Consider the following 16,216-nt stretch of genomic DNA (forward strand, 5'->3'; position numbering starts at 1 on the left):
ACGGTTCCCCCCCCATTCAATACAAGTGAGAGATTGTCCCTGGCCCTCCTTCTGTTATTAATGTTGTTGTGGTTTAGCCCTGGCTGGAGGCAAGACACCCACCAAAGTCAGTCTATTACTCCCCTTCTTAGTTGGAGAGGGGAGAAAATATATATTAAGATGCTCAGGAGTCAAAATAAGGACAGGGAGAGATCACTCTGTCAATGACATGGGCAAAACAGACTCAACACAAAGTGAAGAAGAGAGAAACTACTCTACTTTATTACACTACACTACAGCTACAAAGAACAGTGAAGAAAAAAAAACGGATTTGGGAACATGACCAGATCTTAAAACAAACGTAACCAGATCTTAAAACACTTTCCCCCCACCTTTCCCTTCTTAGCAGACTTCAGTCAGGATTTTGCTCCCTTCTTCCCCTCTGTTCGCAGTACAGGGGGGGGGTAGGACTGGGGAAAATGGGGTTCTCGGTAACACCTTTCCCCTACCCCTCCATTCTAAGCAGACTTCCCTTTAGCCATGATCTTGCTCCCTTCTTCCCCCTGCTCACAGTACAGGGGCTCTCCTGTTCTGGGGAACCCTCTCCTAACACCTCTGCCCTCAGGACTTTTCCCCTCTGGGACAGAGCGGCCATCCATTGGCAATGTGCCAAATGCCCAGCCGTAGCTCCCAAACAAAAGAAGTCAGGGCTTAAAGACACACACGGCCTGAAACCTCCTCGTACAGCCTGCAAGCAGCCCCTCTGACCCCGGGGATCAGATCATTCCCTGTTACCAGAACCCCCTTCTGTTTCCTCTGCCCTCGGGATTTTTCTCTTCTCAGCCAGAGCAGCTGTCCATTGGCAACGTGCACAGTGCCTGATGTAGCTCCTAAACCAAAAGACCCGGGGTTGAAAGACATACCAGGCCCAAAACATCCCTGCAGAACTCAGAGGCAGCCCCTCTGACCCTGGGGATCAGGGATCTCCTGTTCCAGGGATCCCCCTCCTAATGCCTCTGCCCTCGAGAATTTTCTCTTCTGTGCCAGTTCGTCCGTCCATTGGCAACATGCCAAATGCATAGAGGTATTTCCCAAACCAAAGGAGCCAAGGTTTAAAGACATACCCAGCTCAAAACCTCCCTGCAGAGCATGCAGGCAGCCGCTCTGACCTTGGGGCTCAGGGCTTTCCTGTTCTGGGGAAACCCCTCCCAATACCCCTGCCCTTGGGATGTTGCTCTTCTAGGCCGGAGCGACCGTTCATTAGCAACGTGCCAAACATCCAACCGTAGCTCCCAAACCAAAGGAGCTGGGACTGGAAGACCTACCCTGCCAGAAACCTCCCCGCGGAGCCCGCAGGTGGCCCCTCTTACCTTGGGGGGCTCAGGGCTTTCCTGTTCTGGGGAACCCCCTCCTAATGCCCCTGCCCTTGGCATTTTTCTCTTCTGGGAAGGTGCCCTGCTGGACTTGTTGTTTGTAAACAGAGAAGGGCTAGTGGGGGATGTGAAGGTTGGAGGATGCCTGGGGCACAGTGATCATGAGCTGATAGAATTCTTAGTACTGGGAGAAGTACAAAAGGGAGACACCAGAACAAGCACCTTGGACTTCCTTAGGGCTGACTTTGGGCTGTTCAGAAAGCTGCTCGATAAGATTCCATGGGAGGCAGCCCTTGAGGGCAGAGGAGTCTGGGAGGGTTGGTTGCTCCTCAAAAAGGTGGCACAAGAACAGGCTGTCCCAGCCTGTCCGAAGAGGAGTCAGCAAGGAAGGAAGCCAGCTTGGCTGAGTAGGGAGATCCAGGAAGATCTTCGGGAAAAGAGGGAAAAATACGAGCTTTGGAAGAAGGGGCAGGTGTCTTGGGCCGACTACAGGAATGTAGAGACATCATGTAGGGAGAAAGTCAGAAGGGCTAAAGCTGAACTGCAACTCAGACTGGCCAGTTCTGTAAAAGACAATAAAAAGTCCTTTTCTAGGTATTTTAACAGTAAAAGAAGGATCAAGGAGAATCTCCAGCCCTTATTGGATGCAGAGGGAACATTAGTGACAAGGGATGAGGACAAGGCTGAGGTCCTTCATTCCTTCTTTACCTCAGTCTTTAATAGTAAGGATGGATATTCCCTGAGTGCTCATCCTCAGGAACTGACTGACAGGGAGGAGAAGAATAACAAAGTTCCCATGGTTCAGGAGGAAATGATGAGTGACCTACTTGGCCAGTTAGATACACACAAGTCAATGGGGCCAGATGGGATTCACCCGAGGGTGCTGAGAGAGCTGGCAGATGTGCTTGCCAAACCCCTTTCCATCATCTACCAGCAATCCTGGCAGACTGGGGAAGTTCCACTCGACTGGAGGCTGGCAGATGTGACACCCACAGACAAGAAGGGTTGGAAGGAGGATCCAGGGAACTACAGGCCTGTCAGCCTGACCTCAGTCCCGGGGAAGATCATGGAGAGGGTCATCTTGGGAGCTGTCATGCAGCTCATGTGTGATGGCCAGGGGATCAGGCCCAGTCAACATGGGTTTACAAAAGACAGATCCTGTCAAACCGAAGGTAGGGAGGCTCTTCAGAGGGATCTGAACAGGCTGGACTGATGGGCTGTGACCACTGGGATGAGGTTAAAAAAGGCCAAGTGCAGAGTGCTGCACATGGGACATAACAAACCCCTGCAGTGCTACAGGCTGGGGGAGACTGGCTGGAGAGCTGTCAGGCAGAGAAGGACCTGGGGGTGTTGGGTGACTGCAGGCTGAATATGAGCCAGCAGTGTGCCCAGGTGGCCAGGAAGGCCAATGGCATCTTGGCTTGTATCAGAAATAGTGTGGCCAGTAGGCCAAGGGAAATAATTGTGCCCCTGTAGTGGGCATTGGTGAGGCCACACCTCGAGTGGTGGGTCCAGTTCTGGGCACCATAAGAAGGACATTGAGGTCCTGGAGTGAGTCCAGAGAAGGGCAACCAGGCTGGGAAGGTACTGGAGAGGAAATCCTGTGAGGAACAGCTGAGGGAGCTGGGGCTTTTTAGCCTTGAGAAGAGGAGGCTGAGGGGAGACCTTATCACCACCTACAAATACCTGAAGGGAGGATGTAGAGAAAATTTTACTGAAAGAGATGTTGGGGCCTGGAACAGGCTGCCCAGGGATGTGGTTGAGTCACCTTCCCTGGAAGTGTTCAAAAAAAAGGTAGATGAGGTACTTAGGGATCTGGTTTAGATTAGGATGGGAATGGTTGGACTTGATGATCTTCACAGATCTGTTTGACATTTGTGATTCTGTGATTGAGAGACAAGGGGACTTCAAGGCTGGGGGCTGCGTGATAGGTGGATTGGAAGGCAAGGGGACTGTGTCATAGAAGGACTGTGAGGCAAGGGGACTGTGATGCAAGGGGAATGGGTCCGTTTCATAGACGGATTGTGAGGCCAGGTGATTATGTCATCGAGGGATTGTGAGGCCAGGGGAGAGTGATGTAGATGGATTGTGAGGATAGGGGATTGTGTCATAGATGGATTGTAGAGGCCAGGGGATTGTAGAGGCCAGGGGATTGTGAGACCAGGGGATTGTAGAGGCCAGTGAATTTTGAGGCAACGGGATTTTGTCATAGAAGGATTGTGAGGCCAGGGGATTTTGTCATAGAGGGATTGGGAGGCCAGCGTATAGTGTCTTAGATGGATGGTGAGGCCAGGGGCTTATGAGGCCAGTGGATTATGAGGCCAGTCAATTGTGAGGCAATGGGATTTTTTGATAGATGGTTTGTGAGGCCAGGTGATTGCATCATAGAGACATTGTGAGGCCAGGGCAGAGTGACATAGATGGATTTTGAGGACAGGGGATTGTGTCTTAGATGGTTTGTAGAGGCCACAGGATTTTGATACCAGGGAATTGTGAGGTCAAGGTATTGTGAAGCCAGGGTATTGTGAGGCCAGATGATTTTGTCATAAATAGATTGTTAGCCTAGGGGATTGTGTGATAGAGGGATTGTGAGGCCAGGGGATTCTGTCATAGAGAGATTTTGAAGCCAGGGGATTGTGTCATAGAGGGATTGTGTGTCCAGGGAATTGTTTCATAGAAGGATAGTGAGGCCAGGGGATTGTGTCATAGAGGGAATGTGAGGCCATGGGATTGTTTCATAGATGGATTGTGATGCCAGGGGGATTGTGTTATAGATGGATTGTGAGGTCAGGGGATAGTTTCATAGAGGGATTGTGTGGTGAGGGGTTTGTGTCACAGATGAATTGTGTGGGCAGGGGATTGTGTCATAGAGGGATTATGAGGCCAGAGGATTTTGTCATAGAGGGATGTTGCGAGTTCCCCTGTCCAAAATCCAGATCTTGGGAAATTATTTATATCCAGGGGCTTTGGAAGTTCGGAGCGTCGCTAGGAACAGACTGCACTCCAATATGGTTAAAAGCAATCACTTCACTTTATTCAAGCTGGTAGCTGCTTCTATACATCTGAGGGTTACATAACTAGGGGCCAGCATAGAGGGGGAAAAGGTCATCTGCATCGTATCAGGTCTCTCTCACCACAATGGAATTTCAAAGTACCATGAGATCTCGTTACAGGTTCTCATTTCCAGGCTTTTCAGCCCCTTGTTAGTGAATTCTTAAGGCTGTTTTGCAAGCCAAGTAGCTGTGGCCTTGATCGGCCAGCCAGGCTCCCACGATTCCCTCTTTTTCTTCTTGCACAAGCAAAACAGCCGAATTAAGGGATTTGTTAATTAGTTGTTTAAGTATTTGAATCAAACAAGGTCACCATTAAGGCGTGAGGGAAAACCTCCCCAAGCACGGTCCCCACATATAAAGAATACACCTGCAGGAAGGGTTACTGGAATAGAGACAGAACAGAGACATTAGGAGAAACATAATTACCCCATGCAGTGGCATTTCTATCAGCATTTAAAGTAGCATTAACATTCTGGCCTTTTTGGTTTGTACAACAGGAGTAACTAAAGACTACACAGGCATCCATCACTACTGAACCTAATAATGCCAACTCCTGAGACTTCTGCCCTCAGTTGGGGAAGGTGTGTAAAAACACCATCCCAATTATCGACACAAGAACGAGGAGGACCTGGGGGTGTTGGGTGACTGCAGGCTGAATATGAGCCAGCAGTGTGCCCAGGCAGCCAGGAAGGCCAATGGCATCCTGGCTTGTATCAAAAACAGTGTGGCCAGTAGGTTTGGGGAGGTGATTGTGCCCCTGTACTCAGCATTGGTGAGGCTGCACCTCGAGTGCTGGGTACAGTTCTGGGCTCCTCACCATCAGAAGGACATTGAGGTCCTTGAGCAAGTGCAGAGAAGGGCAACCAGGCTGGGCAAGGGGCTGGAGGGCAAATCCTATGAGGAGCAGCTAAGAGAGCAGGAGCTTTTTAGCCTGGAGAAGAGGAGGCTGAGGGGAGACCTTATCACTGCCTACAACTACCTGAAGGGAGGTTGTAGCGAGGTGGGCGATGGTCTCTTCAGCCAGATGACAGAAGATAGAACAAGGGGCAATGGCATGAAGCTGTGCCAGGGCAGGGTTAGATTGGATAGTAGAAAAAAAATTTTTACTGAAAGAGTTGTCAGGGCTGGAACAGGCAGCCCAGGGAGGGGGTTGAGTCACCATCCCTGGATGTGTTCAAAAAAAGGGTAGATGAGGTACTTAGAGATCTGGTTTAGCATAGGATGGGAATGGTTGGACTTGATGATCTTAAAGGTCTTTTCCAACCCTGTGATTCTGTGATTCTTTCAAGGAGTTTTCTGTCCTTCTTGATCTGAGGGGCCCAGAACTGGACCAAACATTCCAGGTGAAGTCTTACCAGGGCAGAGAAGAGGGGGAGAAAGACCTCTCTTGACCTAGTAACAGCACCCCTTCCAATACACCCCAGGATGCCATTGTCCCTCTTACCCAGGAGGGCACATTGCTGGCTCATGGTCATCCTACTGTCTACCAGGACCCCAGGTACCCTGTCACTCTCCAACAGGCCATTCCCCAACTGTTGCAGATGGGATAGATAGGAGGGACCTTCACTCTTAAGAGAGAGGCAAAAATGTGTTTATTGATATAAACCAAAAGGGATCATGGAAGAAAGTTCAGCAGCATGCTGCAATGGATGCTGGTCCAGAGGTCTCCTAAGGAGATCTGGACAGGCAGGGAAAGCAGTCTATTCAGATCCAACCCTGTATGAAGAACTTTGCTGTTCCCCAAGCCTGGCAGTTCCCTCACTGGCCTCCTGGGACTCCCAACACTCTTCCTGGCATCATCTGTGCTCACAGGCACAGACAGATTTCTCTGACAACAAACAGCAGTTACACATGACACAGTTTAATAACCATGAAATCTCTCTCCTCAGCTACCTGCTACGGCCAAGCAGCGTGTGAAGGGGGTCAGCTTTCAGATGAGATTCTCTCCCAGAATAGTTTCAATGAGATACATAGAAAGGTCAATTATTAACACACTGACCTCTTCACAGAGCAGTACACTAGAATTCTTAAAGATGGGACATTTTCCAACTCTCTGTAGCTCAAAGCAGACACCAAACATTTTATCAGTTTCTGAATCACCAGAGAGCAAGTAGAGGTGGAAACCTGTGAGCAAACTGAAGTGCACATGTCCACCTAGTCTGCTGAAAACATGTCCTTAAGCATGGCTGTGTCATCAGGAGAGGTGGAAACACTGGAATGATGAGGCAGATGAAAGGAAACGACCAGCAGTTATGCAGGAACAGGGGAAGGTCATTATCTCTTCTGTGCCATAGGTAGATTTCTGGAAGTTCCTAAGTAGTCAAGTGATTCAGCTGAATGAAAATGTGCTGCTAAATTGTTTTTGTAAGGGAGGAATATTTTGACCCCTTGGAGGCAGACATGATGCAACAAGAGCACAGCTCATCATTACTCAGCATCTAGGTAACAGAAGACCGGGAGATAGAGCAGTGGGAATGGGATGAAGGTGAACCATGATTTTGAGACTTACGGAAAACAGAATCAGAAAAAGCCCCACAACTAAAAATCAACTAAGTAGACTGTTCCTAATGTGAGTTACATGGCCAGTGATATACAGCAGAAGATGACCAGTTTATTGCTGCTTAGAAACATCCAGTCATCAGTTTCCAAATGGCATCCTTGAGCTCCTGGTTCCTCATGCTGTAGATGAGGGGGTTCACTGCTGGTGGAAGCACCGAGTAAAGAAATGCCAATACCAGGTCCAGAAATAGGGAGGAGATGGAGGGGGGCTTCAGGTAGGCAAACACACCAGTGCTGAGAAACAGGGAGACAACAGCCAGGTGAGGGAGGCATGTGGAAAAGGCTTTGTGCCGTCCCTGCTCCGAGGGGATCCTCAGCACAGCCCTGAAGATCTGCACATAGGACACCACAATGAACACAAAACACCCAAAAGCTAAACAGGCACCGACCACGATGACTCTAATTTTCCTGAGGTAGGCATGTGAGCAGGAGAGCTTGAGGATCTGGGGGATTTCACAGAAGAACTGGTCAACAGTGTTGCCATGGCAGAGGGAGAGGGAAAATGTATTGGCAGTGTGCAGCACAGAATAGAGAAACCCACTGGCCCAGGCAGCTGCTGCCATGTGGACACAAGCTCTGCTGCCCAGGAGGGTCCCGTAGTGCAGGGGGTGGCAGATGGCAACGTAGCGGTCATAGGCCATGACAGTGAGAAGACAGTACTCTGTGGAGATCGAAAATACAAAGAAAAAGAGTTGAGCCAGACATCCTGTGTAGGAAATGGCCCTGATGTCCCACAAGGAATTGGCCATGGATTTGGGAACAGTGGTGGAGATGCAGCCAAGGTCAGTAAAAGAGAGGTTGAGGAGGAAGAAGTACATGGGGGTGTGGAGATGGTGGTCACAGGCTATGGTGATGATGATGAGGCCATTGCCCGAGAGGGCAGCCAGGTAGATGCCCAGGAAGAGCCAGAAGTGCAAGAGCTGCAGCTCCCGTGTGTCTGCAAAGGGCAGGAGGAGGAACTGGCTGATGGAGCTGCTGTTGGACATCTGCTGCTGTCAACTGTGAAGACCTGTCCAAGGAGGAGAAGGCACAGTCAGAATTCAGGAACTCTTCTTTGAGGAAAACCTCTTCAAATTCTTATTGAATACCCTGAGATTGACTCTCTGTATTCAGGAGAAATTTTGGCAGGTTCTTTTTGGGAGGTCTGCTTTGTATTGCATGCCACTGCTGGGAGGAGGGTCAGCTGTGGGCTCTGGAGAACTCAGTCCTGCCTTGCAGCAGTCAGTAAATAGAAGGATGGTGTGATCTCAGACTGAATCCCCTGTGAATAGGAATGAGCTTTTCAGCACTGTCACTCCAGTTTCAGCCGAGGGCAGAGAAGAGCTTTGGAGCTTTGGTTTTGTCCTCACTGCAACTGAGGAGTGTTTCTTCTGTCAGAACTCCCTGACATTGCTGCTGCAGTGCCAGTTAAACCTTCCCCTGAGTGCAGAGTGGGGAGAGCTGCTCTGTCCATCAGCCTTGGTCTCAGCTGCCCTGTGCTGGGTGCTCTGTGATCACACCCTGGTGTTCCCTGTAGAACATCAGTGTTGGCACTGCAGGGGATATCAGAGATTTACCAAATCCCCACTTCCATGGCATTTCTGGGAGCAGCTACCTCTCCCTCCTTGACAATGACTCTGCTGCCTGGACCTGTCCCTGGAAAAGCTTCTCTTTGTCCATGTCACCTCCTGCTCTGTGTTCACAGATCTCATTTGACCTGCCCTGTGCTCAGCTCTGCTCTGGAGACCCCTCCTCGCATCAGGGCACTGGACATGCTCTGACAAGTCCTAATGACCAATGAGTTTGCACTGCCTTCTGCAAAGCTCTCACTTCCCACCCAGTCCACAAGAGCAGAAAATCCAAAGCAAAGTCTCTTTACCTGGAGTAGAAATTACGTCCTTGGTGTTCTTGAAAAGTGTCTGGGAAGTTGCCAGGGATCCACTGGAGCTGGGAGCAAACCTGGCCGATGCAGCAGACTCTGACAGCAGAAGGACCCTACACTTCCATGGGTCACACTTTCCACCCAGAGCTTCTTTGTGCACCAACATGGATGGAAGCCCAGCAGGCAGGGTGAGTGCTGACCCTGGTAGGAGCAGGGTCCTTACCCCAGCACAGAGCCCTCATGATGCAGGGATAGCCCTCGGCACCCCTGGGTGCACATGCTGCTTCACACCTCTGCAACCATGCCCAGGAGAAGACAGCTGTCCTGCCCTGTCCCTCTGATGGGCCAGAAGGGCATCCCTTCCAGGCAGCACTTTCTGGTCCTAGAGAGAACCTGTCCTCCTGACAGACCCTACACACTGCCCCATGTCCCAGCTTTAGGAGATCCCTTCAGGAACAGAACCTGCATTGCCCTGCACCCACAGACATACCAGGCAGAGTGCTGTGGAGATTTCTCCTCCAGTGAGCTCTCAGCATCCATCAGCTCTCTCAGCCTCACAGGCCTCCCTTCGGTGCCTCCAGGCAGTGTCCCCAGCCCTGTGTGCTTGGCAGAGGAGCTGCTCCTGGGCAGAGCTGTCTCTTGTCAGGGCTGCTGGGTTGCAGTGAGCTCCCTCCATCCCAGGAGCCCAGCCCAGCTCCCAGCAGAGGAGCAGGAGAATACATCACGTACTCCATTCCCCAGAGTCTCCTGTGAGGTGTCCCTGGAGCTCCAAGTAACTAACTTGGAAAGACACTAAGTCTTTATTGCCTTTCCCTCCTTTGTCTGGGGAGAAATCTTTCTGTCCAGCAGAGTTGTTTCTCCTGACCAAACCAGAGCTGGGCAGAAGAATCACCTTTCTATGTCTCCCCATGAGACAGGAACCCCAGGCAGGGACAGGGAGGTGACTATTTCCCCCTGTGAGTGTCACTCCAGACCCCTTATCCTTGCTTTGCAGCCCTGGGGCTGGAAGGGGACGCAGCTCTGACCTATGGCTGCCACAAACCCATTGCAGCTGGGATTCCTCTTGTCACAATTTCAGTGGCACAAAAATCAAAACCTTCTGCCATGGAGCTGCTGGTCCCAGCTCCCATGGGAATTACTGGGGGCAGAGGCAAGTTTCCAAGATCCCCTTCTCCATGAGAGTGGGTTGATCTGATGGAAACTGTGTGTCACCCCCATGCACCTGTACCCATAACTGAAGACCAGGAATGTCTCTTTGGGAGCCCATGGGAGAGGCTTCTGCTCCTCATGCACACCTGGGAGTTTGTGAGACAAATGAAGATTTTAGTTTTCCTTTTTATAAATCTCTCCTCACTCCTGTCTTTTACTTCTGAAAACACTTTTCCATACCCAGAGTCAGCAGATGTCCAACAGCAGCTCCATCAGCCAGTTCCTCCTCCTGCCCTTTGCAGACACATGGGAGCTGCAGCTCCTGCACTTCTGCCTCTTCCTGGGCATCTACCTGGCTGCTCTCCTGGGCAGGAGTTTAATGATCATTATTGTAGCCTACGACCTTTGACTCCACATGCCCATGTACTTCTTCCTCTTCAACCACTTTTAGAATTGGAATGACCCAGGTGCTCACCAAAGCTGCTCTATCACTCCCCCTCTTCAGCTGCATAGGGGAGAGAAGATGTAACAAAAGGTCAGGATAAGGACAGGGAGAGATCATGCAGTGGTCACTCTCCTGAGTTACTCTCAATAAACCCATCTAATTCATTACCCAATCAAAGAGAGCAGAGGAATGAGAAAGAAAGAAAAAAAAAAAAATAAAACACCCCCCACCATCCCTCCCTGTTTCTCCCAGGGTCCCCTTCACTCTCTAATTCTCTCCTTCCTCTAATTGAGCAGCACAGGAGGATGGGGAAATGGGCATTGGGGTCAGTTCATCACACATTGTCTCGGCCGCTCCTTCCTCCTCAGGGGAGGACTCCTCACAGTGCACCCTTGGTCAAGCATTGGGTTCCACCCACAGCAGACAGTCCTCCATGAACCCCTCCAAGTCCTTCCCACATAGCTTCAGATCAGCACCAACTGCTCCAGGGTGGGTCACTTTAATGGGCTGCCCTCCTTCAGCAACAGACTGCTCCAGCCTGGGTCCTCCACAGCCCTTCCAGCAAACCTGCTCCAGCACAGGCTTCCTATGAGGTCACAGCCTCCTTCAGGTGTCTGAAACTGCCTGAGCATGGGGATGTCTACAGGCTGCATGTAGAATCACTGTTCCACATCATCCAGCATGGGCTGATGAGGAATAGCCTCATTCACCATGGTCTTCTCCATTGGCTGCAAGGGAATATCTACGGCCGGGCTTGGAGGACCTTCTCCCCCTACATCAGTGATCTTGTTGTCTGCAAAGTTCCTTACACTTTCTCACTCATCTCAGACAGAATAAAGCAGCAGATAATTTTTATTTCCTTATTAAATATATTGTCACAGCAAATATCTTTTCACTCCGCCTCTGCCAGGGCAATGCTGCTGACCAGTTCTTCTGTGAAATCCCCCAGATCCTCAAGCTTTCTTGCTTATGGGCCTCGCTCATGGAAATTGTGGTCTGAGCTTCTTTAGCTTTTGGCTGTTTTGTGTTCATTGTGGAGTCCTATGTGCAGATCTTCAGGGCTGTGCTGAGGATCCCCTCGGAGTAGGGATGGCACAAAGCCTTTTCCACATGCCTTCCTGTTGTGGTTTCACCCCGGCTGAGGGCCTGGGAGTGGACTCCTTGTTTGTCAGCACTGACATGTTTGCCTACCTGAAGAGCCTCTCAATCTCCTCCCTATTTATAGATTCACTGATTCACAGAATTGAGGTTGGAAGAGACCTCCAGAGATCATCGAATCCAACCCCCCTGCCAAAGCAGCTCCCCAGGACAGATCGCACAGGTCAGTGTCCAGACAGGTCTTGAATACCCCCAGAGAAGGAGACTGCACACCCCCCCTCGTCAGCCTGTCCCAGGGCTCTGTCACCCTCACTGTGAATATTTCTTCTCCATTTAGGTGTTGAAACTCCTATTCTCCAACTTGAAGCCATTGGCCTTTGTCCAGTCTCCACAGACCACTTAACCTGGTAGAGGTATTTCTTTAATCAGTGGTTCCACCAGCAGTCAACCCCCTCATCTAAGGCTGATGTTCCAGGAGCTCAAGGATGCCATGTGGAAACTGATGACTGGATGTTTCTAAGCAGCAACCAACTGATCATCTTCTTCATTGTATGGCTGGCCCTGTTGATTCAATGAAATGTAATCATGCTGAATAGATTGATGTAGATGTCGCTTAAGAGACAATTAATATAACTTTAATGTAAGAATTTTCATGTTTTTAAGAATAGATTTGTTTTGGATTTTAGTAGATGTGGTTTTGCCCCAGCTGAGAGCTGAGCACCACACAGTCACTTGTTCTTTAAAAGGAAGAGGGTGGGGGGACAAGTTGGGGGGGAGGGAGAGGGAAGGGAAAGGGAAAAAACCCAAATAAAAGGAAACAAAACCTCGCAGGTTGGGTAAGGATAGTTTACTAGAATAGCAGAAAGAGAGATCTAACAATGATAACAGGACTTTGAAGCAAAATATATGAAACAGGTGATACACAAATGCAGTATCTCATTGAATCACACAACTCTGGATGTGCACAAAAATGCATGTCCTGGAGCTGCCTCCTCCTCCTCCCACCAGCCCCCCTTTTATATACTGAGCATGATGTAATTAATATGGAATCATAGAATCATAGAATCATAGAATTGTAGGGGTTGGAAGGGACCTCGAGAGATCATCTGGTCCAACCCCCCTGCCAAAGCAGCTCCCTAGGACATATCACTCAGATAGGCGTCCAGACAGGTCTTGAATATCTCCAGAGATGGAGACTCCACCACCTCCCTGGGCAGCCTGTCCCAGGGCTCTGTCACCCTCACTGGGAAAAAGTTCTTCCCCATGTTGGTGTGGAACTTCCTGTGCTCCAACTTACAGCCATTGCCCCTTGTCCTATCCCCACAGACCACTGAAAAGGGGCTGGCTGATTCCCCCTGCATCCCCTGCTTCAGATAATTATAAACTTTAATTAGGTCCCCCCTTAGTCTTCTCTTCTCAAGGCTGAAGAGTCCCAGCTTACTCAGCCTATCCTCGTAGGGGAGATGTTCCAGGCCCCTAATCATCTTCGTGGCCCTTCTTTGGACTCTCTCCAGGAGATCCCTGTCCTTTTTAAACCAAGGAGCCCAGAACTGGACACAATACTCCAGGTGGGGCCTGACGAGGGCAGAGTAGAGGGGGAGGATCACCTGCTTTGACCTGCTGGCTATACTCCTCCCGATGCACCCCAGGATCCCATTGGCTCTCTTAGCCACCAGGGCACACTGCTGGGCCATGGCCAACCTGTCATCTACCAGGACCCCCAGGTCCTTCTCCACTGAGCTCTTCTCCAGCAGGTCATCCCCCAGCCTGTACTGAAACAAACGGTTGTTACTTCCCAGGTGCCAGACTCTCCACTTGCTTTTGTTGAACTTCATCTGGTTTCTAACTGCCCAGCTCTCCAGCCTGTCCAGGTCTCGCTGGATGGCAGCGCAGTGTTCTGCGCGTCAGCCACTCCTCCCAGCTTTGTATCATTGGGTACTTGCTGAAGGTGGGTGCTATTCCCTCATCAAGGTCGTCAATGAAGATATCAAACAGGACTGGACCCAACACCGAGCCCTGGGGAACACCGCTAGTAACAGGCCTCCAGTCAGATTCTGCTCCTCGAATCACAACCCTCTGGGCTTGGTCCGACAGCCAATTCTCAACCCACGCACTGTCCACTCATCTATCCCGTGCTCTCTCAGCTTTGCTATCAGGGTGTCATGGGAGACGGTATCAAAGGCCCTGCTGAAGTCAAGGTAGATGACACCCACTGCTCTCCCTCCATCTACCCAGCCGGTTATGAGATCAAAGAAGGCTATGAGATTGGTCAAGCATGATTTCCCCTTGGTGAATCCATGCTGACTGCTCCTCATGACCTTCTTCTCTTCCAATTGCTTGGAGATGGCATCCAGAACAAGCTGTTCCATTACCTTTCCTGGGACTGAGGTGAGGCTGACTGGCCTATAGTTACTGGGATCCTCCTTCTTGCCCTTGTTAAAGACTGGAGTGACATTGGCTATCCTCCAGTCCCCAGGCACTTCTGCTGTCCTCCAAGACCTGTTGAAGATGATAGAGAGCGGCTCAGCAATCACCTCCGCCAGCTCCCTCAGCACAAGTGGATGAAACCCATCAGGGCCCATGGATTTGTGTGCATTAATCCCTTTGAGCCGCTCCTGGACCTCCCCCACCTCAACCAGAGGGAAATTCTTCGTTTCCCCAACACTCCAATTTTCATACAGGATCTGTGGGTCCCGAGGGGCCTTTGAAGTGAAGACCGAAGCAAAGGCAGCATTCAGTATCTCCACCTTCTCAGCATCCCCCGTTACCAGGAAACCCTCCTCATTCAGCAAGGGTCCTACATTATCCCTGGTCATCCTCTTACTATTAACGTATCTAAAAAATCCCTTTTTATGATCCTTTATGTCCCTTGCCAGCTTCATTTCCAAGAGGGCTTTAGCCTTCCTAGTTGCATCGCTACAGGCCCTGACCACATTCCTGTATTCTTCCCAGGTGCTCAGACCCTTTTTCCACAAGTCATAGACCTTCTGCTTCTCTTTGAGTTTACTCAATAGCTCTGTGTTCATCCATGCAGGTCTTCTGCCTCTCTTTCCCGATTTCTTACACACAGGGATGCATCGTTCCTGTTCTTGGAAGAAGCGCTGTTTGAATAATAGCCAGCTCTCACAGGCTCCCATTCCTTCAAACCGTGTAGCCCACGGGATAGCCCCTATTTGATTTCGGAGGAGATCAAAGTTAGCTCTTCCAAAATTCAGGGTAGCTATCCTACTTTTTGGCTTGTTTCTTCCACCCAGGATCTTGAAATCAACCATTTCATGGTCACTTTGTCCCAAGCTGCCCCCGACCTTCACTTCCCTAATGAGCCCGTCCTTGTTTGTGAAAAAAAGGTCCAGCACCCACCCTCCCCTTGTAGGCTCCTGCACCATCTGTAGCAGGATATTGTCTTCAACACACCGCAGAAATTGTCTGGACTGCACACGACTGGCTGTGTTGCTTGCCCAGCAAATATCTGGATAGTTGAAGTCCCCCATAAGGATCAGTGCCTGGGATCTTGAGGCTGTTTCTAACTGCTTATAGAATGCATTATCAACCTGCTCCTCTTGATCAGGGGGCCTATAGCACACTCCCACAACAATGTCACACATAGCAGTTTGGCCCTTGATACAGCACAAGTCCATTTCTTTCTCAGTCCTGACTCACTAATATTTTCATCATCAACAAACATTTTCATTTGACAGTAAAATGTTCCCCCAGAAAACTCCAATTTCATTTTCTAAAGATGGGCCTGGGGTCAGGGGACACAGCCAAGTAGAAGTGACCACAGGAGGCTGGGCAGGGAGCTCACTAGGGACAGGAGTTTGTGACAAGTCTCTGGGCAGGAAATCTGGCCAGGAATAAGGCCAAAGTGGGTGCTGGAGCTCTGCAAGAAAAGCCCGAGAAATTTCTTCACATTTAAAAAGGTACAAGCACATTTTCATTGACTGAATATTTCCAACCAATCAACTTTTACCCAGATCAGACTAAGTTAGGAGCTCTGGGGATATGCCTTAAAAGTAGGAGGAGAAATAAACATCCTCCTGAGTCCTTGGGGTGTCAGGACACTGTCACACTGTGCACTGAAACTTGCCTTTTGGGTATTTCCACCTGCCCTGAGGAAATGGACTGTGTCTCAAGGCCCCTGTTCAGCAGACTCCCTGGCCATGTGCCCTGTCCTTTGCTTTTGGGATTTACTCCACCCCCTTACAGTTTTTTACTCATAGTTGGGGAATGTGTTTTATTTTTTAATATTTTTTTTCAAAATGAGGCAGAATTCTGTTTCTATTCCCAGCCAGTCCTCAGGGTAAACAGGGTGGGAATTGTGGCAAAGAGGCTGCAACATTCAGCTGCAGACTCAGTGCAGAAGCCTGATGAAGGAAAAGAGAGCAACTCGCAAGCATCCCTTGGAGACATGGTGGGGTTGGGGAGGTGTAGAGGAAGGTCATCTAAGCAGTGTGAGAACTCAGGGAAACAGCTGTTGTGACCTTTCCACACCTGCTTAGGAGATCCTCTGGTTTAGTATCAGTTGGAGAAAGCTCCTGTCACTTCTGTAAATTCAAAAACTAAAAAGCCTGAAAATACTAAATCCTCCTTTTTATTTAATTAAGTGCTCATTGAAATCTTCCACTTTAATTAGAGTCCTGTAACTTCTCCAATTAGCTGTACAAGTCTAAAAACCCTGAAGAAAATGATGGGAAGACAC

The 16,216-nt window shown here is 49.8% G+C and overlaps 1 protein-coding gene across 1 annotated transcript; it reads right to left on the reverse strand.

Moving 5' to 3' along the window:
- Positions 1 to 7,026: 7,026 nt before the first annotated feature.
- LOC311198644 (olfactory receptor 14A16-like) lies at positions 7,027 to 7,950 on the reverse strand (the record flags this gene model as incomplete). The annotated part of the gene is made up of 1 exon (XM_084272630.1): positions 7,027 to 7,950. The coding sequence occupies one exon, from the start codon at positions 7,948 to 7,950 to the stop codon at positions 7,027 to 7,029; it is 924 nt and encodes a 307-aa protein (XP_084128756.1).
- Between the last annotated feature and the right edge of the window lie 8,266 nt (positions 7,951 to 16,216).

The sequence above is a fragment of the Gallinula chloropus genome (genome assembly GCF_964237585.1).
Source record: "Gallinula chloropus genome assembly, chromosome: 18".
Lineage (NCBI taxonomy): Eukaryota > Metazoa > Chordata > Aves > Gruiformes > Rallidae > Gallinula > Gallinula chloropus.